This window comes from Podarcis muralis, chromosome 2 (assembly GCF_964188315.1).
Source record: "Podarcis muralis chromosome 2, rPodMur119.hap1.1, whole genome shotgun sequence".
NCBI classification, from domain to species: Eukaryota; Metazoa; Chordata; class Lepidosauria; order Squamata; family Lacertidae; genus Podarcis; species Podarcis muralis.
In genome coordinates, this window is record NC_135656.1 from 6331955 (window position 1) to 6359860 (window position 27906).

At 43.6% G+C, this 27906-nt stretch overlaps 2 protein-coding genes across 4 annotated transcripts; both read left to right on the forward strand.

Annotated features, from left to right (window-relative positions):
- The first annotated feature begins 1498 nt into the window (after nucleotides 1–1498).
- LOC114592986 (retinol dehydrogenase 7-like) lies at nucleotides 1499–9116 on the forward strand. Of its 2 annotated transcripts, none has more exons than XM_028721442.2 (5): nucleotides 1499–1620; nucleotides 3072–3393; nucleotides 3954–4212; nucleotides 6036–6193; nucleotides 8323–9116. In XM_028721442.2, the coding sequence occupies exons 2-5, from the start codon at nucleotides 3081–3083 to the stop codon at nucleotides 8538–8540; spliced, it is 948 nt and encodes a 315-aa protein (XP_028577275.2). In that variant the 5' UTR covers nucleotides 1499–1620; nucleotides 3072–3080; the 3' UTR covers nucleotides 8541–9116. The 2 variants fall into 2 exon arrangements, with proteins under 2 accessions (XP_028577275.2, XP_077779939.1); XM_077923813.1 differs by lacking the exon at nucleotides 1499–1620 and adding an exon at nucleotides 2671–2966.
- LOC114592988 (retinol dehydrogenase 7-like) lies at nucleotides 1600–23145 on the forward strand. 2 transcript variants are annotated; one of them, XM_077923812.1, is made up of 5 exons: nucleotides 1600–1620; nucleotides 15223–15544; nucleotides 17475–17733; nucleotides 19503–19660; nucleotides 20257–23145. In XM_077923812.1, exons 2-5 carry the CDS (start codon nucleotides 15232–15234, stop codon nucleotides 20472–20474), a joined length of 948 nt encoding a protein of 315 aa, XP_077779938.1. In that variant the 5' UTR covers nucleotides 1600–1620; nucleotides 15223–15231; the 3' UTR covers nucleotides 20475–23145. The 2 variants fall into 2 exon arrangements, with proteins under 2 accessions (XP_077779938.1, XP_028577279.2); XM_028721446.2 differs by lacking the exon at nucleotides 1600–1620 and adding an exon at nucleotides 14974–15117.
- Nucleotides 23146–27906: the final 4761 nt, after the last annotated feature.

Consider the following 27906-nt stretch of genomic DNA (forward strand, 5'->3'; position numbering starts at 1 on the left):
CCCAAGCTGGAATTAAGATTGCCGGAAGAAATATCAACAACCTCAGATATGCAGATGACACAACCTTGATGGCAGAAAGTGAGGAGGAATTAAAGAACCTTTTAATGAGGGTGAAAGAGGAGAGCGCAAAATATGGTCTGAAGCTCAACATCAAAAAAACGAAGATCATGGCCACTGGTCCCATCACCTCCTGGCAAATAGAAGGGGAAGAAATGGAGGCAGTGAGAGATTTTACTTTCTTGGGCTCCATGATCACTGCAGATGGTGACAGCAGCCACGAAATTAAAAGACGCCTGCTTCTTGGGAGAAGGGCAATGACAGGCCTAGACAGCATCTTGAGAAGTAGAGACGTCACCTTGCCAACAAAGGTCCGTATAGTTAAAGCCATGGTTTTCCCAGTAGTGATGTATGGAAGTGAGAGCTGGACCATAAAGAAGGCTGATCGCCGAAGAATTGATGCTTTTGAATTATGGTGCTGGAGAAGACTCTTGAGAGTCCCATGGACTGCAAGAAGATCAAACGCATCCATTCTTAAGGAAATCAGCCCTGAGTGCTCACTGGAAGGACAGATCGTGAAGCTGAGGCTCCAGTACTTTGGCCACCTCATGAGAAGAGAAGACTCCCTGGAGAAGACCCTGATGCTGGGAAAGATGGAGGGCACAAGGAGAAGGGGGCGACAGAGGACAAGATGGTTGGATAGTGTTTTCGAGGTTACCAGCATGAGTTTGACCAAACTGCGGGAGGTAGTGGAGGACAGAGGTGCCTGGCGTGCTCTGGTCCATGGGGTCACGAAGAGTCGGACACGACTAAACGACTAAACAACAACAACAAATGGTCTGAGATAAAAGGGAATTTAGAAATATGGAGGAGAATGAACCTTTCCCTACTAGGAAGAATTGCAGCGGTAAAAATGAATGTGCTGCCGAAAATGCTCTTTCTCTTCCAGACAGTCCCAGTAATGGGACAATCGCCAGTAATGAGGATGATTGCCTCAAAAGATGGCAAAAAGATATTTCTAAGTTTATCGGGGTGGGGGTGGGGCAAAAGGCCAAGGATAAAACATAAGAGACTTACAGATACAAAAGAAAGATGGGGCTTCACCCTCCCAGATCTTAAACTGTATTATGAGGCTGCATGTTTGGTTTGGATTAGGGACTGGATAAAACTGGAAAAGGAAGAAGCATTAGATTTGGAAGGTTATGATAACAGATACGGATGGTGTGCATACATATGGTATGGGATAGGGAAAGTACATAAAGGATTTTACAATCATATAATCAGAAGATCATTAATGAGAGCATGGGAGAGGTACAAAGATTTAATAGAACAAAAAACACCTTGGTGGTTATCACCAATTGAAGCTTCATTACTCAAACTGCTTGATCAAGACAGGAGTGCCTGGCGTGCTCTGGTCCATGGGGTCACGAAGAGTCGGACACGACTAAACGACTAAACAACAACAACAACAATCCTTGCCAGAAGGGAGGAGCTCCCTTTGCAGCCAGTGGAGTATGAAAAACAGCAGCAGGCAGATAAGGAGCAACTGTAAATTGGAGAAGGAAGCATTGCTTTACCTGCCGCACAACTGAAGCTGAGAGCCTTTCCTCTAACCAACTGCAGGTCTGTCTCTTCCCTTTTCAAAATCAAATCAAATCAAATCAAAATTGTCCAGTAGCACCTTATAGACCAACTAAGTTTGTTTTGGTATAAGCTTTCGTGTGGATGTGTATCTGAAGAAGTGTGCATGCACACGGAAGTTTATACCAGAACAAACTTAGCTGGTCTATAAGGAGCTACTGAACCATTTTTTATTTTGACAGCGTCAGACCCACGTGGCTACCTACCTGAATCTTCCCTTTTCAATTATACATGATAGTCAGTAACTTCCTGTCCCCACTAACATGGGCTTATAACAACTTTATTTTAAGCTAATATTCAGTAGGTGACACTTTTCTCAAGCTTCAGGCTGGGGGAGGGGAAAAGCTTCACTTCCTGAATTTCTTCTTCCTGGGCACCCTTTAAAGGCCGAGAAACATTTCCAGAAAAAGTTCAGAACTTTAAAAGGTACAAGATCTACCCCAGTCAATAATAATAATAATAATAATAATAATAATAATAATAATAATAATAATAATTTATTATTTATACCCCACCCATCTGGCTGGATTTCCCCAGCCACTCTGGGTGGCTTCCAATAAAAGATTAAAAATACATTAGAACATCAGTCATTACAAACTTCCCTAAACACAGCTGCCTTCAGATGTCTTCTAAACGTCAGATAGTTGTTTATTTCTTTGACATCTGAGGGGAGGGCGTTCCACAGGGCAGGTGCCACTTCCAAGAAGGCCCTCTGCCTGGTTCCCTCACTTCTCACAGGGAGAACCTCACTCCTCACTGGTAACCTCACTTCTCACAGGGAGGGAACTGCCAGAAAGCCCTTGGAGCTGGACCTCAGTGTTTGGGCTGAAAGATGGGGGTGGAGATGCTCCTTCAGGTATACAGGGCCAAGGCCATTTAGGGCTTTAAAGGTCAGCACCAACACTTTAACAGTCAGCATGAACCACATGCCATTTTCTCACCCCCCCCCCTCAGTGATGACACCCGGAGTTAACCACCCCACCCCCCTTCCTCCACCCCTGGGGAGACTTTGATCACACAAAAGAAATTGGGGATCGGACTTTGAGCAAGTGCAATATGTGGTGCAATAATGGCAAAATAATGACGTGTTGGCTACTAATGCTGAGCTTGCACAATATTTGAGCTGCTGCTAATGTCTATAGATGTAAATAGGATCCTACTGTTCCACTTTATTTAGTTGTTTAGTTAATAAGCAGCTAGCTAGAGCTATTATTTATACTTCTTTTAGCCTGCCTCTGCTCCAAGCAGCTCTTTGCTTCATGCAAAAATTCTCCTTCCCCTCAACAGCACTGCGAGGAATGCTAAATAAAGTGGTGGAAACATAAAAGGTCTTCCAGTGAACTTCTTGGTGGAGCAGGAATTAGAAATATCCTCCTCCAAGTCCTGCCAGGGGCGTGTATGCATCCTAATGCTTGAATTCTTTTTCCCTGCAGGTTTCAGCCATGTGGCTCTACCTGGCTGCCCTGCTGGGGCTTTACTTCCTTCGCCGATGGTACCAGGAGAGACAGACGGTGGAGAACCTGACGGAGAAATATGTCTTCATCACGGGGTGTGACTCTGGCTTTGGAAACCTACTTGCCAGGCAGCTGGATGCCCGGGGCCTGCGGGTGCTGGCAGCCTGTCTCACGCAGAAGGGGGCAGAGCAGCTGGACAAGGCCACCTCAGAGCGCTTGAAAATCACCATTCTGGATGTCACCAGCACAGAGAGTGTGGCGGCAGTGATGGAGTGGGTGAAAGGGTGCATTGGGAACAAAGGTGAATCTCTACCTTCCTTGTGGTGCCTCTGTGCTATTGGTGGGACGGGGGGTTAGAATTGCCTCTCTGTATTAATTTGTAGGCTACTTTCTCCACATACCGTATTTTTTGCTCTGTAAGACTCACTTTTTCCCTCCTAAAAAGTAAGGGGAAATGTGTGTGGGTCTTATGGAGCGAATGCAGGCTGCGCAGCTATCCCAGAAGCCAGAACAGCAAGAGGGATCGCTGCTTTCACTGTTCAGCGATCCCTCTTGTTGTTCTGGCTTCTGAGATTCAGAATATTTTTTTCCTTGTTTTCCTCCTCCAAAAACTAGATGCGTCTTATGGTCTGGTGCGCCTTATAGAGCGAAAAATATGGTAATTGTGCCCAAAAAGGCTCACAATGTGTGAAATGAAGAATAGGGATAACAATTCAGAAAAAAACAGTATTAGGAAGAATTGTGATAAGGGTTCCATAAGTAAACACAAACAATCTATGCATGTGATTAGCTTATTTCCAACTTTATTGAGCTCTGCTAAGGTTGCCTCAGAGGATGAGCATGCCTTCTTTCTTCACACAGGGCTCTGGGGCTTGGTGAACAATGCGGGTATGGGGATCCCAACAGGTCCCAACGAATGGCTGACCAAAGATGACTTTGCAAAGGTGATCAATGTCAACCTTCTTGGGATGATTGATGTGACGCTACACATGGTGCCCCTGGTGAGGAGAGCCAGAGGGAGGGTGGTCAACGTGTGCAGTACGATGGGACGCCTGGCCTGCTTTGGAGGTGGTTACTGCCCATCCAAGTTTGGTGCGGAAGCCTTCTCTGACACCCTGAGGTAAAAACATCAGCTTTGTAGTTTCTTCTTTTGCAACATGCAACCTCCAGATGGGTCATTCCATATCAAGTGATCCAACTTTTTTACCCCATGTCACCCAATTTTCTTCATATTTTGTACACTTGTTGAATGAACAAAACTAACTTCATATCTGAATTTTTTATCTCATCCCATCTTTGAGTTATGAGGGTTTGAAATTTCAAAAAAAAATTGTCAATTTTGGCCTTGCCAGACTAAATAAGAAGAATAATAATTCCCCAGCCACTTTGGGCAGCTTCCAACAAAATATTAAAATACTCATACTGGAATTGAGATACCTCAAAGGCGAAAACACCAATCTCTTCAGAACTGCATGGGATTTAATATGATATGTCATATGATGGACTTAGTTTAGAATTTAAAATTAAGTTATAAAATTTATTTTTTTAAAAAATGATTTTAAAATATTTCCTTTTTTTTTCTTGGGATCTCCATGGGATCACATTTTAAACTAATATTTGTACATACATGTCTGCCTTATTGGGCTCTAATTAGGATAAATGGGTCTTCTGTTATATTCTGAAAAATATAACAGAATAAACAAAATTTGAAACTATATTATCAGTTACTTCAGGCATTTCTTTAGAAAGTCATTCAATTAAAAAGTGTCTGAAAAGCTAACCAGGCTTTTCTTTTAAAAATGTGTTACAAGGCCGAGTGATAGCTTGCTATTGCATGACAGAATTAATGCATTGAAAGAATTCTTCTTAGTACTTCATCTCATGAACATTACAACAAAATACATATCAAACAAAATTATGAAAAATAAATGTTTTTGAATTTGCAAGCCTGAGATAGGATGTGTGGCTCTCAGGCCACTTTTGCTGTCCATGCTCTAGATGGTTTTGTCTAGCTCTTGGGCCATCCTGCCTGGCCGTGTTGCTGGTGTCACTTAGGAGAATAGCAAAGGCCTTTGAGAATAGAAAACCTCATTGTGATGTGTAGAAAAGTTGATTATGGTGATTAAAAATGTGTGTATTTCAGCTATTTATATACCACTTAATTATCAAAGTGTCAACTTTAGAGTACCAGCAGGAGTTTGAAGCACCAGCATTCTGATGGCTGCCTCTTAATACAACTGATGTTGTGTTATATAGAACCCATTGCAGGGCCAGGCTCATGCAAGAGGGCAAAAGATAGGGAGTTGTATTTCTCTTCTCTCTCTCTCTCTCTCTCTCTCTCTCTCTCTCTCTCCTTTTCAAAAAGAAAGATGTTCCTTTCCATGCATGACCTGCAATATTACTGTGGCTCAGTAACAAAGAGACGGTGGATGAAGATTGGAAGAAAGTTTAAAAATCTATTTAGAGAAATATTGTAAAATTAATGAGTGTTAGAAAAATGTTGGAATGAAACTATATGGCTTTAGTAGAAATGTTATAAGGAGTTATGTACAAATAAGTTTTAAGTTTTAGGGTTTTTTATGGTAAGATAAGGTTAAAATAAATTAAGGCAATCAAATGACAGAAAATAGTGAAAGATGGAAAGGATTTAATGAAATAATTAATAACTAGAATACAAAAAAGGGAGGTGTGAGGAGGTCGATGAAACAAGTTAATGAAAGATAAAGATATGGAAATATTGGATCTGTTTTTAATTTTTTTTTGCTTTTGTTTTTTGGTTTTGATGTATTGTGTTTTTGTTTTCTTTTTTCTTTTTATATGTATTGACTTGTACTGTTTAATTTCTTTTTTCTCTTTCTTTGTTTCTCATTCTTTTCTGTAATCTTAAACTTTCAATAAATATCATTTAAAAAAAAAATTCTTTACTTTTCTTCTCCAATTCAGGAGAGAGCTCCATCCTTTTGGAGTCCAAGTCAGCATAATTGAACCTGGTGGTTTCAAAACACCTATTGTCTCAAATGCACTAGAAAATTTTCAGACTGTATGGAGCCGGGTACCTTCTGACATCAGAGACTGTTATGGGCAGCAGTACTTTGAGCAATGTGAGTAGAGATGGGGGAGAAAGTCAGTTCGATTTGCATTTTATTGCAGACTTCTCTCATTTACACTTCAAGAAACAATACACAAACTGTAGGTTGGCCTACAGATTGTCAAGAAAGCAAAATATTTGGATATAGATCTAACTATGAAGAATATTAATCTGTTTAAAAATAACTATGAAAAAGTTTGGAAAGGAATAAGAAAAGATTTTGAAACCTAGAGCAGACTAAAGTTATCACTATGGGGAAGAATCTCCATAATAAAGATTAATGTTTTTCCAAAAATGCTATATTTGTTCCAAACGATAGCAATTATAAACAAAGAAAATTGCTTCGAAGAATGGAGGAAAGATATAATGAGATTCGTATGGCAAGGGAAAAACCCGCAGATAAAATATAAATTATTGACGGAAAGGAAAGAAAGGGGAGGATATAATATAAAATTATATTATGAAGCAGAATGTTTAATATGGGTAAGAGATTGGATTAGATTAGAAAAAATTATATATTAGACCTTGAAAGCTTCAACAATAGATATGGATGGCATGTGTATCGCAATTATGAGAAGGTAAAATCATATACTTAGAAGTGCACTATATAAGGTTTGGAACAAATATAAACTACAGTTGGAACCACAGACACCTTGGTGGATATTGCTGCTGGAGGCATATGCTGTAAAAAAAACTGAATATGAGAACAAATTGGCCAACATATAGACAACTACTGGAAGAGGAACAAGAGAAATCCAGATTAAAACCCTTTGAAGAGATACGGCAATATGAAATTGAGAGATGGCATTATATACAAGAAGTATATTTAATTCTGATCAAAAGAGAGGCTTTGCAAAACAGGACTCAAAATTTAATACTACAATAATTCAGAACAATAAGAAATTGTTATCTAAAACATATAATCTTTTATTGGACTGGGAATTGATGGATGAAGAAGTGAAAGAAACGATGATTAAATGGGCCCAGGATGTTGGACATACTATTTATCTAGAGCAATGAGAGAAACTCTGGCGAGAAGATATACGATTTACCGCCTCATACACAATCAAAGGAAATTTTGTTAAGATGTTCTACAGGTGGTATTTAACACCAGCTAAGTTAGCAAAGATATATAAATTGAAATCCAACATTTGTTGGAGATGTGGTAAAGAAATAGGAACAACAATACATATGTGGTGGAGGTGAGAGGAAATTAAGAAATTCTGGACAGTAATACATGAAGAATTAAAGAAGATGTTGAAAATCTCAATAAAATAACAACAACCAGAGATGTATCTCCTGGAATTGATAGGGGAAGAGATATCATGGGGGGGGGGAGAATCTTCTTATATGCAAGTACAGCTGCTAGAGATTGCTGCTAAATGGAAGTCACAAACTCTACTCTCAAGGGAGGAATGGATTTGTAAATTAAATGAATACATTGCTTTGGCAAAATTAACAGCTATTATAAGAAATCAATCAAATCAAAAATTTAAAGAGGAGTGGAAATGTTTTGATGAATATATGGGAAAATATTGCTCAAAAAAGATATGCTAATATTCCTTGATTAAAATGTAAAGTATCTGAGGGGAGGTAAATTAGTAAAGAAGGATAATAAGAATACATAGAAGATTTGAGCAGATTGTAGAACGCAAAGATAAATGTAATCTCAGAATGTAGAGGAAATTGAGTGGGGGATTTAATTTACAAATCCATTCCTCCCTTGAGAGTAGAGTTTGTGACTTCCATTTAGCAGGGGGAGGGACAAGAGAATATTATGCTTGATTGATGATTTAAATGATAAATATATGTGGGGATGGGGAAGATGGGGTGATGGATTTGGTATATTTGCATTGTGATGTAATATAGTAAAAAACCAATAAAAAAGAAGAAGAAGAAAGAAACATAAGAAAACTGACATACAGCTTTCCCTCTGAATTTGCACTCACCAAAATTGGTGATGCAGTCTGGAAGCACCTGAAGATTCTTTTCTTTGGCATCCAAAATAGTTCCAGATGTTCCTCCTTTGATTTAGCTATCATAGGGAGAAATGCCCAGACAGCAATCTTTCCCAAGAAGATTAAATTTGCCTCCTGTGTTGCTGCAGATCCAACTGTTCATTTGTTTCTTTCTCTCACACAGGTTGCAAATCGTTCCAACAACTCATTGATGGTTGCAGCGACAAGCTTCACCTGGTCACCGACTGCATAGAACATGCCCTGACATCCTGCTCCCCTCGCACTCGCTACTCTCCAGGCTGGGATGCAAAGCTCTTCTACCTTCCTGTCTCTTACTTGCCAACCACCATTGCAGACTATGTGTTGACCCGCTCTGGGCCCAAACCAGCACAAGCCGTGTAGATGATTGTGAAGAACAATATGACAGGTGGCCAAACAATCTATGGATGGAACATTGAATCTTTTAGGATCTTATTGAGATGCAGGCTTAGTAATCAGTAGCTGTAAAGAGAAATAGTTTTATTTTTATTTTTTTACTGATGATTGGCTGATGCAACTTAGGCTCAATACTTTGCTACCCATTTATCTAGGAATAAGCCCCATTGAACTCAATGCCACCTACTGTAAGACTGAGTGGCCAGACACTTTCTGCCACACCTTTACCTTACTCTCCAGCCAAGTGGTCTTGAAGGAGTTATAAGTGGTGTAAAAAGATAAAACATCTTCTTTCATTCCCCACTTATCTGGTTCTAAGGAGGTTTATTTGGAATCATTCTTGCAAAGTTTGGAATTGACTTAGAACCAGCTGTAACGAACCAAACAGGAACTCTCCAATTTAGTCCCCTCTCCCCACAAAAATCCTGGGAACTGCGGTATAAGGATTCTGGGGTAACCTGTAGTTCCTTGGAGTGAGGGAAAGATGTGCTCCCCACAAACCAACTGGAATGAATGCTCAAGTAAAGCTGGTTATAATCTGAACTATGTGTAAGCTTTGTGCAGGTAAAGTAGGTCACCTGGAGGCCAACAGACAGTCCCAACATTCCTCTGTTTCAGCAATTGCTGGGACATGTCTGCAGTACACAAACTCAGGCAACTTTAGACCCAAAGCCGCAGGGCTAAGCAGCAAAATGTGAGTTTATAAAACTTGAAGGAGCAGCGCATGGGTGTTGCACAAGCACTGGTGTCATCAGTTTATCAACCTGGTGGTCTTTCTGCAGGGCCTATACATCGCCCCCCCCCCCCAATTCTCCCTTCACCATGAATCTTCTGGTTATCCTTCCCCCATCCTTGAAACATACCTAGATCAGTACTAAGCAAGAAAGAACAGTGATCTTCACCACTCCTTTCAGTTCAGAATGGTTTCAGCACTCCAAGTTAATAATATCCACACTATGTAAACCATAAGCGAACTGACACACAGCTATCCCTCTGAATATGCAACTCGCCCAAATTTCGCAATGCAGTCTGGAAGCACCAGAAAGTTCTTTTCTTTGGCATCCAAAATAGTTCCAGATGTTCCTCCTTTGATTTAGCTATCATAGAGAGGACGCTCAGAAGATTAAATTTGCCTCCTGTGTTGCTACAGATCCAGCTTTTCATTTGTTTGTTTCTCTCACACAGGTTGCAAATCTTTCCAACAAGTCATGTGTGGAGTGTGTCTCTATTTACGCACTAGAATTCATGCACCAAAGCAAGTTGGCCAGGTCCAGCCTCACCCTTCCTTTAAATATATGTGTGTGTGTGTGTGTGTGTGTGTGTGTGTGTGTGTGTGTGTATATATATATATATATATATATATATATATATATATATATATAATTATCCAAAAACATTTCATCCTTAATCCCCCCCATTTTTTCTCCCTCCCCCCTCCCACACAACCCCCACCCACCCCCGACTTCCGACTTCCCTCTGTTCCAGTCTTTGGTTTCTCTGTAAATGCTGTTCTCTGCATGTTACAAAGTTGTGTAGATCCTTAAATTGTTTAACTGATTATTGCCAATAAAAAGTTTGTTTATTCAAAACCTGTCAAGGAGTCCAATTCACTTCGTTGCCTCTTCAAATACTTTGTAAAGGGTTCCCATTCATCTTTAAAGTCACAGTTATCCTTGTCCCGTAGCTTATGTGTTAATTTTGCCAGTTCTGCATAGTCCATCAGTTTTTCTTGCCATGATTCCTTAGTTGGGATTTCTTCAGTCTTCCATCCTTGTGCTATTAGGACTCTCGCGGGCATTGTCACATACATGAAGTTGTTTTTCAGCTTTTTTGGCAGGTCTTTCCCTACAATCCCTAACAAAAATGCTTCAGGTTTTTTGACAAATATTAGATGGAACATTTTCTTCAATTCATTACAGATCATTTCCCAATTTTTTAAAATTACATTACAATCCCACCACATATGATAAAATGTCCCCTCCTTTTCCTTACACTTCCAATATATATTTGAACTAGTTTTGTACATTTTCCCTAACTGCACTGGTGTCACATACCATCTGTACACCATCTTCATACAGTTCTCCTTCAACAGGGAACAGCCTGTAAATTTTAAATCAGTTTCCCATAATTTTTCCCAATCTCCCATCATAATGTTGTGACCTACATCTTGTGCCCATTTGATCATGACTGATTTTACCTCTTCATCTTTCATCTCCCATTCTAATAGTATGCTGTATGCAGCCTTCAGTAATTTCACTTCCCCTTCAATCACTTCCGTTTGAAACCTAGATCTTGTGTAGCTAAATCCTTTCTTACTGTCTTTATATGTTTCATATAATTGTCGATAGTGCAGCCAACTCTGAAAGTTGGTCCTTTAATAAATCATTTTCCTTCCTTTCCTTTGAGCAGTAATGCTTCATGTGGTGAAAGCCACCACGGGGTCTTTTGTCCCAATAAATCTTTGTATCTCTCCCATACTCTCATTAATGATTTTCTAATTATATGGTTATAAAAACTTCTATGCACCTTTCCTTTCCTGTACCATAGATATGCGTGCCAGCCAAATCTGTTGTCATGTCCTTCTAATTCTAATGCCTCTTGCTTATCCAATCTCATCCAGTCCCTGATCCATACCAAGCAAGCAGATTCATAATACAATTTAAGGTCTGGGAGGGCAAACCCACCTCTATCTTTTATATCTGTAAGTATTTTATGTTTTATCCTTTGCCTTTTGCCCCCCCAATAAATTTTGAAATCTCTTTCTGTCATTTTTTTAAAACATTCATCTTTCAGGATGACTGGTATTGATTGAAAAAGAAATAGCATTTTTGGCAACACATTCATTTTGATCACCCATATTTTTCCTAACAATGAGAGATTCATTCTGCTCCATATTTCTAAATTTCTTTTTACCCCAAGTCAAATTTTTTCATAATTATTTTTAAATAGGTTTATATTTCTTGGTGTTAACCAAATCCCTAAATATTTGACCTTTTTATGGACTTCAATCTCTAGCTCTTTGCTCTAGCTCTCTACTTTGCTCTAGCTCTTTTCCCCGTCTTCTTTTAAATTTTTAACTAATAGTTTAGTTTTATTCCTATTTAACTTAAATCCTGCCACTTCCCCAGATTTCTGATTTTTTTCTATTACTTTAGGGACTGAAGTTTTAGGTTCTTCCACTGTTATCACTAGATCATCTGCATATGCTTTTAACTTGAGTTTGCTTTTCCCAGTTTTTACACCTGTAATCTCTTTGTCTGCTCTTATATTTTTGGCAAGTACTTCCAGGACCAGGTTAAACAATAATGGTGATAATGGGCATCCTTTTCTCGTTCCTTTTTGGATCTTTCAATCATCCGTTATTACCTGATTTATAATTAATTTTGCTTTTTGTTCTGAATAAATTGCTGCTATTCCTTTTAAAAATTTAGAGCCGCTTCTAATTTGTTCTAGCAGCTTTATCATAAACTTCCAAGAAACATTATCAAAGGCTTTTTCAGCGTCTATAAACATCATAGCCGCTTTCTTTTCATTTTTAGCCTCCAGGTATTCTATTATATTCAAAATATTCCTTATATTCTCCTTCATTTGTCTTCCTGGTAAAAACCCGGCTTGATTTTGAAGTATGTACTCATTTAATTTTTTTAAAAATCTGTTGGCTAAAATATTTGCAAACAATTTGTAATCATTATTTAACAAGGAGATAGGCCTATAGTTTTTGATTTGCAGCAGATCTGCATCTTGTTTCGGGATTACCGTTATATAGGCCTGTTTCCATGTTTCCATGTTTCGCCTCATTCATAACAACTTTCAATGGGTTCACTAATTGTTCATTTAGTTTCTTGTAATATTTTGCCGTAAAGCCATCCGGGCCTGGAGACTTGCCATTTTTAGAGCTTTTTATTGCCTCAAGTAATTCTTGCATTGTTACCTGGGAGTTAAGAATGTTCCTTTGTTCCTGCCAAAAAAAGGTGAAAAACATCTTCATGTATGAGACAACGGCCGCGAGAGTTCTGGTAGCACAAGGATGGAAGACTGAAGAAATCCCAACTAAAGAATCATGGCAAGAAAAACTGATGGACTATGCAGAATTGGCAAAACTGACATACAAGCTATGGGGCAAGGATAACTGTGGCTTTAAAGATGAATGGGAACCTTTTACAAAGTATTTGAAGACAAACAAAGCGAACTGGACTCCTTGGCTGGTTTTGAAGAAACATAAACTTTTTATTGATAATAATCAGCTAAATAGTTTGAGGATTTATACAACTGTGTAACATGCAGAAAACAGCATTTTTAGAGAAATCAAAGACTGGAACTGAGGGAAGTCGGGGGGTGGGGGTGGGTGGGTTCTGTGGGGGGAGGAAGGAAAAATAGGGGTGGGGGAATAAGGATGATATGTTTCTGGATAATATGTTCTGTTTTAATTAAGAGTGGAGAAAACACTTTTAAGCTCTTACACCGACGCCATCTAACACCACAAAAATGTAATCACATTCATTTGTCTTCACCTGCACTTTCTTGGGGGGGTTTTAGTGTTGTTGGCCCCTGTTCCATTTGTGGTGCACCTGTGAGAAAATAAGGCATTTCTGCTTTGATAAATTAGTCTCATTACATATCAAAGCAGTTTCATGTGTTGTGCAACTGGCTCTGTTTCTCATGAACATTGAAAGAACTTGCAACCTAAGAAACTAACCACATTCCGTCCTGTGCTGGCCTTGCAGTGTTTAACATGGATTTGGAAGAAATTGGATCAGTTGCAACAGAAAATATGGACCATTGTGTCCTACTTGAGTAAAACAGGGTAATTTGTTATTGATGAGAGGTTTTTAAATTTTGTAAGATGTTATTATAAGAAGAAAAGAAAAATGCCCCCTTTCCCTTATGGGGTACCCAAGAGCCCATACAGAGTCCTTGCATAGGTTCCCTATTGGTAGGAGAAAATAACAGAGGCCAGCCAGAGAATACTGAGAAACAATGCAGCTAGTAAGCTTGATCTTTATTGATCTGTTGCAACAGGGTGCTCACACCCCCACCCCACCCCATGCTGCAGGTAGGAGGCACCCAGAACAATGGTGTAAAGGTAAAGGTAAAGGACCCCTGAACAATAGGTCCAGTCGTGACCGACTCTGGGGTTGCAGCGCTCATCTCGCTTTATTGGCCGAGGGAGCCAGCATACAGCTTCCGGGTCATGTGGTCAGCATGACTAACCAGCTTCTGGCGAACCAGAGCAGCGCACAGAAACGCCGTTTACCTTCCCGCCGGAGTGGTACCTATTTATCTACTTGCACTTGGACGTGCTTTTGAACTGCTAGGTTGGCAGGAGCAGGGACTGAGCAACGGGAGCTCACCCCGTTGTGGGGATTCGAACCACCAACCTTCTGATCGGCAAGCCCTAGGCTCTGTGGTTTAACGCACAGCACCACCCGCGTCCCTTGAACAATGGTGTACAAGGTCTTATATAGACTTTTTAAAATTGCCACCCTGCAGCCCAATACCACCCCTCAATACATCATACATACATCACAGAAGGGGCGGTCTACAACAGAATCCTGTCTGGCAGGAAACCTGTTGATGGGTTTAACTGGCTGTTTACCTGGAGTACCTGGCCATCCTTTTGTGATGATAAATGCTTAATTCCGGAGTGCAGGTCACAGGCTCACCCTATTCATATCTTAAATGTGCCCTTAAGGCAGGATTTGTGAGCAAAGAGACAATGGGGAGGTTTTTCCCATTTCCTCCCTCCTTGCAGAGAAACATTTGAGGTCAATTTGGGAGAGACAAAATGGTTTCAGGACTTGTGTTGCGAAGTCACACTGCCTAGGCTAGTGCCATGGAGAGGTCACAGTGCTGCTAACACAGCAGTTTGACTTTATCCCTGGAGACACATTCCACACAGATGGATGCCAACAATAATAGTTAAGTAACTACATCATTTTGCAACAGCAGAAAGTTGGACAAATAACATAATATTTGATGGAAGATGACCTTGCACCTGAACAGAAACAGTACTGAATGTGAAAAGTACAGAACAGGAAATAAAGTTATGCCTTCTTACATGCCTAAATGCAAGTCATTAGGGATGTAAGCTCCGATCAGCTTCCTAGGATGTGTTGGCAACATGTGCACTCGATACTCTAGTCTATTTCATCTCTGGGTCCTTGTTCCCATCCTAACCATAAATCTCAGATCTCCTTTGAAAACTTAATAAAAACCCAGCATCAAAAAGATTGGAGTCCATCAGGGATCGGACATTGAGCAAGTGCAACATGTGGTGCAATAATGACAAAATAAGGCATATGAACTGTTGGCTGCTAATGCTGAGCTTGCACAATATTTGAGCTGCTGCTTATGTCTATAGATGTAGATAGGATCCTACTGTTCCTCTTTATTTAGTTTAGTTAATAAGCAGCTAGCTGGAGCTATTATTTATACGTCTTTTAGCTTGGCTCTGCTCCAAGCAGCTCTTTGCTTCATGCAAAATTTCTCCTTCCCCTCAACAACACTGCGAGGAATGCTAAATAAAGCGGTGGAAACATAAAAGGTCTTCCAGTGAACTTCTTGGTGGAGCAGGAATTAGAAATCTCCTCCTCCAAGTCCTGCCAGGGGCGTGTATGCATCCTAATGCTTGAATTCTTTTTCCCTGCAGGTTTCAGCCATGTGGCTCTACCTGGCTGCCCTGCTGGGGCTTTACTTCCTTCGCCGATGGTACAAGGAGAGACAGACGGTGGAGAACCTGACGGAGAAATATGTCTTCATCACGGGGTGTGACTCTGGCTTTGGAAACCTACTTGCCAGGCAGCTGGATGCCCGGGGCCTGCGGGTGCTGGCAGCCTGTCTCACGCAGAAGGGGGCAGAGCAGCTGGACAAGGCCACCTCAGAGCGCTTGAAAACCACCATTCTGGATGTCACCAGCACAGAGAGTGTGGCGGCAGCGACGGAGTGGGTGAAAGGGTGCATTGGGAACAAAGGTGAATCTCTACCTTCCTTGTGGTGCCTCTGTGCTATTGGTGGGACGGGGGATTAGAATTGCCTCTCTGTATTCATTTGTAGGCCACTTTCCCCACATAATTGTGCCCAAAGTGGCTCACAACGTGTAAAAGAAAGAATAAGCATAACAATTCAGAAAATACCTTAGAGATAATCATTATCAGCATTCAATAATAGATCTCAGAGCCAGCTCCAGACATTTGGGTGCCTGGGAGCATGGGACACCCCCTCTGGGAATCCCGGGAACTGTCGTTTGTCAAGGATGCTGAATTGAAAAGTGGAAACAACACTCCAGCTTGACAGATATTTTCTCTAGTCTTTGGGGTTCCCAAGCCCAGTCAAACTCTTGATGTGGGGAAAGAGAATTGATTGTTTTAACTGCAAAGGGGAAAGAAGAAGAATGATGTGAAAATAGAAAGGCAAATTTAACAGAGAAGGGCAGGGGCATTTTTGTTGTTCTTTTGGTTACTTTTTAAATACTGTATCACTTTTGGGGTTTTGCTGCGGGAGGAGTTTCTGAATGCAGCAAAACTCTGGGCAGCAGCAGCGTGGCAACCCCAGAATCCCAACCCACAACCCACAGCAGCCACTGTGCCACAGTCTAGACCCCCATGCAGCCCTATGTCCCCCCTACAAGGGCAGACCCCCCCCCCATGCTGCTGCTGGGCAGGAAAGAAACGGAGAGAAAAGCAAGCAAGCTTTTTCATTGTGATTGACAATGGATTATTTTTTTTTGGGGGGGGGGGCTTGTATGCAAATCAGCAGCCTGCCACCACTGTAGCTGCTGGGCAAATTAGCAAAGTCCTTTCCCGGATCTCATCCTTTGCAAGTCTTGCTTTCACCACTGCCAGGCATACACAAATGTCTGCTCCGCTGTTACAAGGAAGGCATTGCTGGCTTGGCTGGAGAAATTGCCGCTCACTTCTTCTCTGCCCTCACCTCTGCCCACCCACAAGGAGGGTTCTCAGCAGCAGCTTGGCCAGGTGACCTGTGTGTCTTGGTGGGGTTTCCACTTGTCCCTTGTAATAGGGGATTGCCCCTTATTTCGAGGGAAAATGCTGCATAATAATAATAATAATAATAATAATAATAATAATAATAATAATACCTCTATTGTCAATGTACAACCTGTGTACAATCAAATTAACCGAGCCTCCCCTCCCCCCAAACACTCAATCTCATTGCACTCTGTGTGCTTGTCGCAGAACACACCAATCCCGGAAGTCAATTGCACTATATTATTTTCCGTTCAGCAGCCTAACAGTCCACAGATAGAAACTGTTTTTTAGCCTGTTAAGGGATGTAGTTTGACCCTTATGTCTGCCTTACTTTCTCCCCGTACCCCAACCTCCTCTGCTGAGCTCAGCTGCTCCCTCCCATCTCTACCAGAGCTGTTGCCTCTCTCCTGCCTGTCCACTTTCCATTTCTCTCTCTTCGTCTCCCCTTTTCCCTACCTTACCCCTCCTGTTACACTAAATCCAGTCAGCGACACAGCTGTGGCCCAATGGAAGGCAGCAGAGGATGGCGAGTGTTTGGGGATGGAATGGAATGTGGGTCCTCATTCCTTTTACATGCTTCCCTGACCCTGTTCCTTTACAGAGGGGTAGGATGGACATTTCAGACCTATTCTTTAAGTACCAAAGAAAACCCCACCCCCAGAAAACCCACGAAAATTCAAGAAACTGTCACAATCCTAAATTTACTTTCAGCCTGATCCTTTGAAAATAGAAATAAGTCCCAATTAGTTCCGTTTAATTTACTTTCAAATAGGTACGCAGCTAATTGAAGCCTTAAAATGGTTGTTGTTTTAGTTATTTCAATAAATTGATGCCTAAGCACAAACAATCTATTCATGTGATGGCCTTATTTGTTAGGGTTGCTAATAGGAAAAACACCTGTTCTTTCTCACAGGGCTTTGGGGCTTGGTGAACAACGCAGGCACAGCTCTACCATCAGGTCCCAACGAATGGCTGACCAAAGATGACTTTGCAAAGGTGATCAATGTCAACCTTCTTGGGATGATTGATGTGACGCTACACATGGTGCCTCTGGTGAGGAGAGCCAGAGGAAGGGTGGTCAACGTGTGCAGTACGATGGGACGCCTGGCCTGCTTTGGAGGTGGTTACTGCCCATCCAAGTTTGGTGCGGAAGCCTTCTCTGACAGCCTGAGGTAAGCAGAGCAGCTCTTTAATGTCCTCTTCTGCTTGCTTTAGTGCAACATCTGCCATACTCCCTAACCACTTGCCAGGCTGGAAGTGGCTGATGTGAGTCCTCCTGCTTTAGTTGCTAAGTCTGGGGAAATTGGGCTGCAGGGAGAAAGAGCTGAGAAATATGGCAGCTGCCCAGGGCTTTGCCCAAGACTCGCACAACTTGAGATGAATGTATCCAGGCACAGGCCATGCCCACATCTGGCCTTGAACCAAACTTTTCAAATCACAATCCCGCAATTGGATGTGTGGCTCTCAGTCTAGGACCTTCTCATTAATGGTGAACATGCTTTGGATGTCCCCCTGTTTTCCTTAGAATAGTTCGGGCCCAACATACTTTATAGAAATGTTGATTACCATGTTGAAAAGTGTGTGCTTTTCCCAACTATTTAAAGGTAAAGGGACCCCTGACTATTAGGTCCAGTCGCGGACGACTCTGGGGTTGTGGCGCTCATCTCGCTTTATTGGCCAAGGGAGCTGGTGTACATCTTCTGGGTCATGTGGCCAGCATGACTAAGCCGCTTCTGGCGAATCAGAGCAGTGCACGGAAACACCGTTTACCTTCCCGCCGGAGCAGTACCTATTTATCTACTTGCACTTTGATGTGCTTTCGAACTGCTAGGTTGGCAGGAGCAGGGACCGAGCAACAGGAGCTCACCCCGTTGCGGGGCTTCGAACCACTGACCTTCTGATTGGCAAGTCCTAGGCTCTGTGGTTTAACCCACAGTGCCACCCATGTCCCTTCCAACTATTTATGTACCACTTAATTATCAAAGTGTGGGACTGAGCAGTTATCTGCAGATATGCAATGCCCAAGCTCACGTAGCAGGGAGTTCACTTTGGGGCTGCTAACATTGCGGTTTGACTTCACCCGCAGAGGCACACTCCATTCTCTCTTGATGCCAACAGCTAAGCTGTGAATGTGTAGCATTCGGAGAGAAATTCTGTGTGACATCCTCTCATGGTTGTTTGCACTGTAATTTTTTTCTGCACAAAGGAGGTTTGGTAAAACCCTTAAATGCTCCTTTTTTAGAACACGGGGTCCCAGAACCCAAAGAACAGGGTCTTGTTCCTTTGCTACAAGTGACCTGCCTTGTTCCTCTTAACAAGAAGACTGGGCAGAGATGGCAGAGGCTGCAGGGAGGAGGGTGGGAAGCAGCCCTGGCAGAAAAGGCTCCTTGCTCTCTGCAGCAACTTTCCCCCACTAGGTTAAGGTCTCCCTTCAGGAAGGCATTTGATGTATCAGCGAGACTTTGAAGCAAGTCCCAGCTAGACTGGGGTAGTCAACCTTTTCATACCTCCCGCCCACCAATGCATCTTTCTTGATGGTAAAATTTCCTTACCGCCCACCAGTGCTGGAAGGAAGGAGGATTCAGCTTGTGCCGTAGAACCCCCTGCCACCCACCTAGAATCCTGAAACGCCCACTAGTGGGCGGTAGGGACCAGGTTGACAACCCCTGAGGTGGACTTTGAAGCATGTCCTCATGACTGTCTCTTAATACAACTGGTGTTGTGTCATACACAATCCTCTCCTGGGTGGGGCGTACCCTGGCTCCTGCAAGAGGGCAGAAGGCAGGGGAGCTGCATTTCACATCTTTTCTTTCTCCTCAATTTTGATTTTTTTTTTGTTATTTAAAGAAAGATGTACCTATCCATAGACCCAAGTTCCTGACCTGCATTCCTATGACTCAGTAGGCAATGATGTTTCTTCTTTTATTCCTCTGCATTTCAGGCGAGAGCTCCATCCTTTTGGAGTCCAAGTCAGCATTATTGAACCTGGTGGTTTCCAAACAACCATTTTCACACAAGCAAAAGAGAATTTAAAGACAGTATGGAACCGAGTGCCGTCTGACATCAAAGAAGTCTATGGGAAACAGTACTTGGAGAACTGTGAGTAGACGTGGAGGGGATTTCAGCATGGTTTGCATTTTACTGCAAACTTACCCAATTCACACTTCATGAAACAATATATTAACCAATACATAGCTCTGCTTAGGAACTCAAACTCCTCTAAATTTAGCAACTAGTTCTATAAACCAGCAATGTGTACAAAAATGTGCATATTAGAGAGAAATTGGCATCAAAAGTATACACAAAAACGCACTAAGCAAATTGACCACAATAAACAAAAATGCACTATGCAAGGAAATAATGTTTGCGAAAATGTGTATATTGTGAAAACTGAAATGCTGATGACTTTCAAAAATCATAAACTGAAATGCGGAGAACCAAACTGAAAGATTTTGGGCATATTGAAACTGAGAGAAACCAAAATGGACAGGTTCGTCCATTGTAGATTTAAATCTTTTGAGAATGTGTTCTGCTTTGAAGCCTCCAAAATAGTTCCAGATGCATCTGCTTTGATTTAGTTCTTCTGGGGAGAGGTATCTAGAAGCTCACCAGTCCATTCAGCTCCCAAAAGATTTAGGTTACCTCCTACATTTACAGCACTAACTTCTGTTTTGCTTCATATTTCTCACACACAGATTGCAAAATTGCCCAAGATGTCTTTAGCACTTCCAACAGCAAGCTTCACCTGGTCACAGACTGTATGGAACATGCCCTGACATCCTGCTACCCTCGCACTCGCTACTCTGCAGGATGGGATGCAAAGCTCTTGTACATTCCTGCCTCTTACTTTCCAACGTCCATCGTTGACTTCGTGGCGAGCTGCATTCAGCCCAAACCTGCTCAAGCAGTATAGATTGCATTGAAGAAAAACCTTTACAGTTGTCCAAATGAGCCAACAATCTGTGGATGGAACACAAGCCTAATTGCATCTTGATGTTTACGTTTTTATTTTGCTTGTTTATGCAAAATAGAAAATGCAAAAAACAAACAAACTTTTGCAAGCAGTTTGTTTCAGACTAAAGAAAAAAAGAAGAAAAAAATTAGTTATATTGCCAAAGGGAAAGCCAGTAGATGGTGTTCCTGTTTTCAGTTTAGCTTATACTGTATGTTATGGCTATCGGGTGGTTGCTCGAGAGAAATCAGGCAAGATGCCTCCACTGGTCTTTTCAAAAGCTTTATTATTAGTGCTAAAACCTTTACACTGCAGAACGCCTCTATTCCATGTCTTGCTCACTCACTAGCAGAATCTGAGAGTCAGCGGTCCTTAAACTTTCCCCAGCAGAGTAGTTTCTTGACCCCCAGCCGACGCCTCCCCTCTCTGCGCAAAAGCCTACTGCGCAAGGAAGGCTTGGGTAAAGGGGGACCTCCCTCCTCCCCTCTTTGATCAGGCAAGGTGTCCTGGCACTGCCTTGCCTCCTCCGAGCCCTGCAGCTCCTCCCCACTAGAGGCGTGGCTTCCTTCCTCTGCTGAGGAAGTGCTGCTTCCCACGATTTTTGGAGGCTCTCTGTAATCCATCTGCCTTTCCCCCGCTCGCCTCTGAGCTGATGGCAGTTTCCTGACATCCACCCCCTCCTCAGGACCCCCTCCCCGTTGGTGCGGTCTCTAACTGTCTCCTCCTTTCGAGTGTTGGCAGACGTTGGAGGAAAACCCCGGAAAGAACAGTCATCCTCCTCCGTGGATTCAAAAACTGTTTCCCATCCTCTCGGGTCCCTTCCAGCTGGTTGGCCATCCCAGTCAGATTCTTTTCCCTCAGACAATTCCCCGACCCCTTCCCCGCGGCCTTCCTCCTCCCCTGAGGATGGGAAACCTACGAAGTTCCCTTCGTCGTCTGTGGGTCCGAACACCTCCTTCAAGAACCTCGCTTGGGGTTTAGGCTTATGTGGGAACAAAGCATGGAACTCCTCCACCAGATATTCCTCTCTGATGGATCCTGCGGGAACCCACGTGTTTTCTGAGCTGGGTTCTCCCTCCCAGGCCACCAAGTACTCTACCTGGTGCCCTCTCCACCTGGAATCAAGTATATCTGTTGCTTCATTACAACGTTCCCTCTCCTCTGCATGTGGATGGGTGGACAACCCTCCCTCCCTCCCTGGGAAGCCCTGCCCCTCCCTGTAATGCGAAAGCAGGGACCTATGGAACACCAGATGTATCCTCATGCTGTCCGGCAATTTCAGCCTGAAAGTCACTGGGTTGACCTGCTGGATTACCTTAAAGGGCCCCAGCCATCTAGGCTGCAATTTTTTGCACCCCTCTTTTAAGGGCAACCCCTGGGATGACAACCACACCCTGTATGACCTCCCCTGGCCTGCGGTGCCTGTCTGCCTGCCTTTTATAGACTTCCTTCGCCCTCTCCAAATTTAGCTGTAGTTGTTGGTGCAAAGCCTCCATCTCTTCTGCAAATTGCTCTGCAGCTGGCACACTCCATTCCTCCTCTCCGTGCCCTGGGAAAGCCCTGGAATGACACTCGTAGTTGGCCATAAAGGGGTTCATCCCCATGGACACATGTTCAGCGTTGTTATACGCAAACTCAGCTAGTGCCAATTTCTCCACCGAATCATTCTGCCTCTCACTGACATAGCAACATAGGTACTGCTGCAATATGCTGTTCACTCTCTCGGCCTGCCCGTTGGTTTCTGGGTGCCTAGCCGTTGAGAAGCTCACCTCTACCTGCAGCAGGCTCATGAGTTTACGCCAGAATCACTAGGTAAACTGTCTTCCGCGATCAGATACAACCCTCAGTGGAGTCCCATGCAGCCTAAAAATGTGATCCACGAACAGCCTGGCTGTCTCCTCGGCTGACACTGCATGGGAGCAGGCCACGAAGTGACACATTTTGGTCAGTAGATCGACCACCACCATCACCGCTGTCTTTCCCCTTGACTTGGGCAGATCTGTCATAAAATCAATGGACACCACCTCCCAGGGCCTCCCCGGTGTCAGTAAGGGTTCCAGTAACCCGCTGGTGCTGCTCTTTCCCCTTTGGCCCTCTGACACCTGCCGCACCCTCGGACATATTCACGTACATCCTCCCTTACCTTGGGCCACAAGAACTGTCTAGTGACTAGTAGCATGGCCTTATGCTGCCCAAAATGCCCGGCTGTGGGGTTGTCATGGAGCTGTCTGAGGATTTTGGCCCTCAATGGCTCTCCCGGCACATACAGTGCCCCTTTGTAGTACAAGAGCCCTCCTTTTTCCTTGAAACCCCCATTTCCCCCCTTTCCATCTCTGAGTTCCCTGATTTTAGTCTGAGCGAACTCATCGTGTCTGGTGAACCCCACCAGTTCCTCCTCCCCTGCCAGTGCTCCCCCAAATGAAGCTCCCGAAGCCAATCGGAAGCCAATCGGAAGCCGCACTGGGCATTTTAAAATCATTACAGTTTTTGATTGTTCAGGAGCCGAAATGTACAAGTTCCAAAGCGTTTGGCAACCAAGGTACGACTGTACTTAAATTGTATATTAGCACCTGTTGCTGTTTCTTTGCTTATTATGATAGTAGTTAATAAAGTTTGCTTCTACTGCCTAAAAGTTTGAGATCCAAAGAACTTGCTGCTGCCTCAGGATTACCAGGGCTGGGTGGTCGTTGGGGAGGCATAACCATTGGGCATTACACAGTTGTCCAAATGAGCCAACAAGCTGTGGATGGAATACAAGTCTAACTGCATATTTTAGGATCCTAATGAGAGGCAGATTTGGTCATCAGTACCTTAAGGAGAAGTGATTTATTATTATTATTCTGAATTATTATCTGATGCAGCTGAAACTGCAATGCTTTACTACTCATTTACCTAGGAACAAAACTGTGGGACTTCAGTCTAAATGGACATGCCGTGTCAGGCAAGCTTTTGAGTCACATGGCCTAGAAATGGTCATAAATGGTGCAACAAGAAAAAAATATAGAATCATAGAATTGTAGAGTTGGCTGGTACCCCAAGGGCCATCTAGTCCAACCCCCTGCAATGCAGGAATCTCAGCTCAAGCATCCATGACAGATGTCCATCCAACCTCTCCTTAACAATCTCCAAGGAAGGAAGGCACACTTGGCAAATCCAACTCCTGCTCGGAAACCAATGTCCCCACTGTGGAAGGATGTGTGAGTCCAGAATTGGCCTCCGCAGTCATTTACGGACTCATTGTTAAAACCGTGTTTATGAAAGACAATCTTCCTTGGCTACGAGTGACCACCAAAGAAGAAGAACCCTTGTGGTGAGTCCTCGCCTCCTTGACGGGGTGGGGAGTCTCTGGCACAACAGGAAAGTCAAGATCTTCCTTGCTTTCCTTCCACTGGGTCCTGACTCCACTCATTTTCCACTGACTGATAACAGACATAGAGGACCCACCTTGGTGGAGAGTCAGGCTGCCAAAGCCAGGCCCTAGGACAATTTTTGTTTTTATTACGCTTATTGTGTTTTTATCTTGCATTTTTATGTTGTGAACCACCTTGGGATCCAGTAGCATAGCTGGGGGGAGGGGGTGCCCAGCCCAGGCGGCATATACCTTTATGGGCAGCACACCTGGGCCCCAGGTGATGCCGAAGCCCAGGCGCCCAGCACCCCCCTAGCTAAGTTCCTGGGCCGGGTCTCCAGAGGCCGTCGCTGATGCTCCCTTTGACCTGATGGAGTCAAGCTGCTGGGGGCAGGGGGGCTTGGGGTGTTTTCCCCAAGGGAATAAAGTTTGCGAGGAAAGCGGCCGAGGCACCCGAAGTTCCCCTCCTGCTGCGGCTCCGAGCGCCCCGGGAGCGCGCTTGCTGGAGGAACCGGAGCAGGGAAACTTCTTTGCACCCGTGTCTCTTCCTTTTGGACCCCTTTGCCATGTAACCTGTATGTAACCCAACCAAGTGGCAGTCACCACCTGTAGGCGGGGTTCTTCCTTTCTCTTCAGTTGGAGGAACCCAGTTGCAACTACCTCGCTTTGTCTCTTTGGTTGCCAATTCCCGGCTTTTCCGACTGCATTCTGAACCTTGATATTGTAATTTCTTTGTACAACACTTCAATTCAAATTGGGCTTGGATTTCAGTTTCCTGGAGGGATGGGAATCTAGACTGGAGCAGCAAGACTATTGAAATCAGCAAGGCTTTCTTCAGTGTAAACAGGGGTTCAGATTTCAGCATTAGTAAAGGAGAACCCCTTGGCTGCTTCTATATAAAATAAGGGTCTGGAGCCCAGCAAAATGGTTCCTTTCCTTTCCTAAAAATGACCTGCATTTTCCCCACAACAAGTGGAATGGGCCGAGTGTGAGAATGTTCAGGGTGGCAGGAGACGATATATTGTTTATTAATATCCTTCCTAACTTGCACTATTGGGACGCAGGTGGAGCTGTGGTCTAAACCACAGAGCCTAGGACTTGCCAATCGGAAGGTCGGCGGTTCGAATCCCTGTGACGGGGTGAGCTCCCGTTGCTCGGTCCCTGCTCCTGCCAACGTAGCAGTTCGAAAGCACGTCAAAGTGCAGGTAAATAAATAGGTACCACTCCGACGGGAAGGTAAACGGTGTTTCTGTGCGCTGCTCTGGTTTCGCCAGAAGCGGCTTAGTCATGCTGGCCACATGATCAGGAAAAACTGTCTGCAGACAAATGTCGGCTCCCTCAGCCAGTAAAGCAAGAGGAGCGCCGCAACCCCAGAGTCCTTCGCGACTGGACTTAACTGTCAAGGGTCCTTTACCTTTTAACTTGTGCTAGCAAGTTCCTTTACTTACCAGAGTTTACATTCCCTTTCTCACGCAAGCATAAATCTGGTTGCAATTCAGTCTCTGTGAGATTGAATTGTATGTTCCTGGAAAGACCCCATTTTAAATCCCTCCTAAAAGAATAAAGACACCACAGTCTTATTCATAAGCAATAAAAAGAAACTTTACTCAAGAACAGGCAGAGCACTATAAGAGAGATGACTTGGGCGACTGCTTGGCTGGCAGCCAGTTCATTCCAGGAAGTTCGCAGGATGAAAAGAAGATTGAAAAAAGAGAGAATGGCAGCATGCATTGGCCCTTTGCAAGGTCTTGAAAGGTCACGCCTACCCACTAGTCACATGCAAGGAAGGATGTTCCAGGCCAGCCAGGAGGAACAAGAAGTTTTGACTGGCTGGACCAAACATTCTCTGCATGTCCACTCTAGCAAAACAAGGAATGTTGTACTTGACTGCTCTCAGTGGATTGCATCCCACACAGAGGTACCAGAGGCTACAGATAGTTTTCTTTTATTATTGATGATTGTCTGATGCAGCTTAGACTCAAAACTTTACTACCCATTTATCTAGGAATAAACCTTATTGAACTCAGTGCCACCTACTGTAAGACTGAGTGGCCAGACACTTTCTGCCACACCTTTACCTTACTCTCCAGTCAAGTGGAATTGAAGGAGTTATAAGTGGTGTAAAAAGATAAAACATCTTCTTTCATTCCCCACTTATCTGTTTCTAAGGAGGTTTATTTGGAATCATTCTTGCAAAGTTTGGAATTGACTTAGAACCAGCTGTAAAGAACCAAACAGGGACTCTTCACTTTAGTCTCCTTTCCCCACAAAAATCCTGGGAACTCTAGTTTAAGGATTCTGGGGTAACCTGTAGTTCCTTGGAGTGAGGGAAAGATGTGCTCCCCACAAACCAACTGGAATGAATGCCCAAGTAAAGCTGGTTATAATCTAAACTACGTGTAAGCTTTGTGCAGGTAAAGTAGGTCACCTGGAGGCCAACAGGCAGTCCCAACATTCCTCTGTTTCAGCAATTGCCGGGACATGTCTGCAGGACACAAACTCAGGCAACTTTAGACCCAAAGCCGCAGGGCTAAGCAGCAAAATGTGAGTTTATAAAACTTGAAGGAGCAGCGCATGGGTGTTGCACAAGCACTGGTGTCATCAGTTTATCAACCTGGTGGTCTTTCTGCAGGGCCTATACATCGCCCCCCCCCCCAATTCTCCCTTCACCATGAATCTTCTGGTTATCCTTCCCCCATCCTTGAAGCATACCTAGATCTGTGCTAAGCAAGAAAGAACAGTGATCTTCACCACTCTTTTCAGTTCAGAATGGTTTCAGCACTCCAATTTATTGGAACCTACACTATGTCAATATACTCTTATATTAAAGGTAAAGGTAAAGGTACCCCTGCCCGTACGGGCCAGTCTTGACAGACTCTGGGGTTGTGCGCCCATCTCACTCAAGAGGCTGGGGGCCAGCGCTGTCCGAAGACACTTCCGGGTCACGTGGCCAGTCTGACAAGCTGCATCTGGCGAGCCAGCGCAGCACACGGAAACGCCGTTTCCCTCCCGCTGGTAAGCGGTCCCTATTTATCTACTTGCACCTAGGGGTGCTTTTGAACTGCTAGGTTGGCAGGCGCTGGGACCGAGCAACGGGAGCGCACCCCGCCGCGGGGATTCGAACCGCCGACCTTTCGATCGGCAAGCCCTAGGTGCTGAGGCTTTTACCCACAGCGCCACCCGCGTCCCCTATACTCTTACATTATTCTTATTTTATTATTATCTATATGCCACCCTATACCCAGGGGTCTCAGAGTGGTTCACAGAATAAAATAATATAAAACCACAAGAGACCCAATGACAATAAAACAACAGACCAATAGCCCCCTCCCCCCCCCAGCTCATTTTAAAAGGGCATAGGATGTAAATCAGATCAGCCAAAGGCCTGGTTGAAAAGGAATGTTTTTGCCTGGCGCCTAAAGATGTATAATGAAGGAATGAACTTTCCTGGGGAGAGCATTCGGCAGACGGGGAGCCACAGCAGAGAAGGCCCTGTTCTCATGTTGCCACCCTCTGAACCTCTTGAAGAGGGGCACACAAAGGAGGGCCTCGGAAGGTGATCTCAGGGTCCGGGTAGGTTCATATTGTTGTAAACAAAATAAATCTGCCCTTTCCCCCTTATGGGGTATGCAAGAGCCCTTATAGAGTCCTTATGTGGGTTCCCTATTGGTAGGAGAAAATAACAGAGGCCAACCTGATCTTTATTGATCTGTTGCAACAGGGTGCTCCCCTCACCCGCAGGACAATGGTGCACAAGGCCTTATATAGACATTTTAAATTCCCTGCCCTGGAGCTCAAGACCACCCCTCCATACATCATACATACATCACAGAAAAGGTGTTCTACAAAAGAAATTTGAATGTTCTTGTTTTTCCTGCCTGCCAGGTTATCTGATAATGCCTTATCTGATTGCCTTTCCTGGTAGTCTGTCATCCCCTCCTTTGAGATGGTAATTACTAAATTCCTGTAACAAGGAAGGTTTTTTTTCCACCTCCTCCGTCCTTGCAGAGAAACATTTGGTCGACTTGGGAGTCAAAATGATTT

Coding starts and splice junctions, on each gene's coding strand:
- LOC114592986 (XM_028721442.2), top strand. CDS start 3,081: ATGTGGCTCTACCTGGCTGCCCTGCTGGGGCTTTACTTCCTTCGCCGA. Junction 4,213..6,035: donor GCCTTCTCTGACACCCTGAG/GTAAAAACATCA, acceptor TCTCCAATTCAG/GAGAGAGCTCCATCCTTTTG. Junction 6,194..8,322: donor GCAGCAGTACTTTGAGCAAT/GTGAGTAGAGAT, acceptor TCTCTCACACAG/GTTGCAAATCGTTCCAACAA.
- LOC114592988 (XM_077923812.1), top strand. CDS start 15,232: ATGTGGCTCTACCTGGCTGCCCTGCTGGGGCTTTACTTCCTTCGCCGA. Junction 15,545..17,474: donor AGGGTGCATTGGGAACAAAG/GTGAATCTCTAC, acceptor TCTTTCTCACAG/GGCTTTGGGGCTTGGTGAAC. Junction 17,734..19,502: donor GCCTTCTCTGACAGCCTGAG/GTAAGCAGAGCA, acceptor TCTGCATTTCAG/GCGAGAGCTCCATCCTTTTG.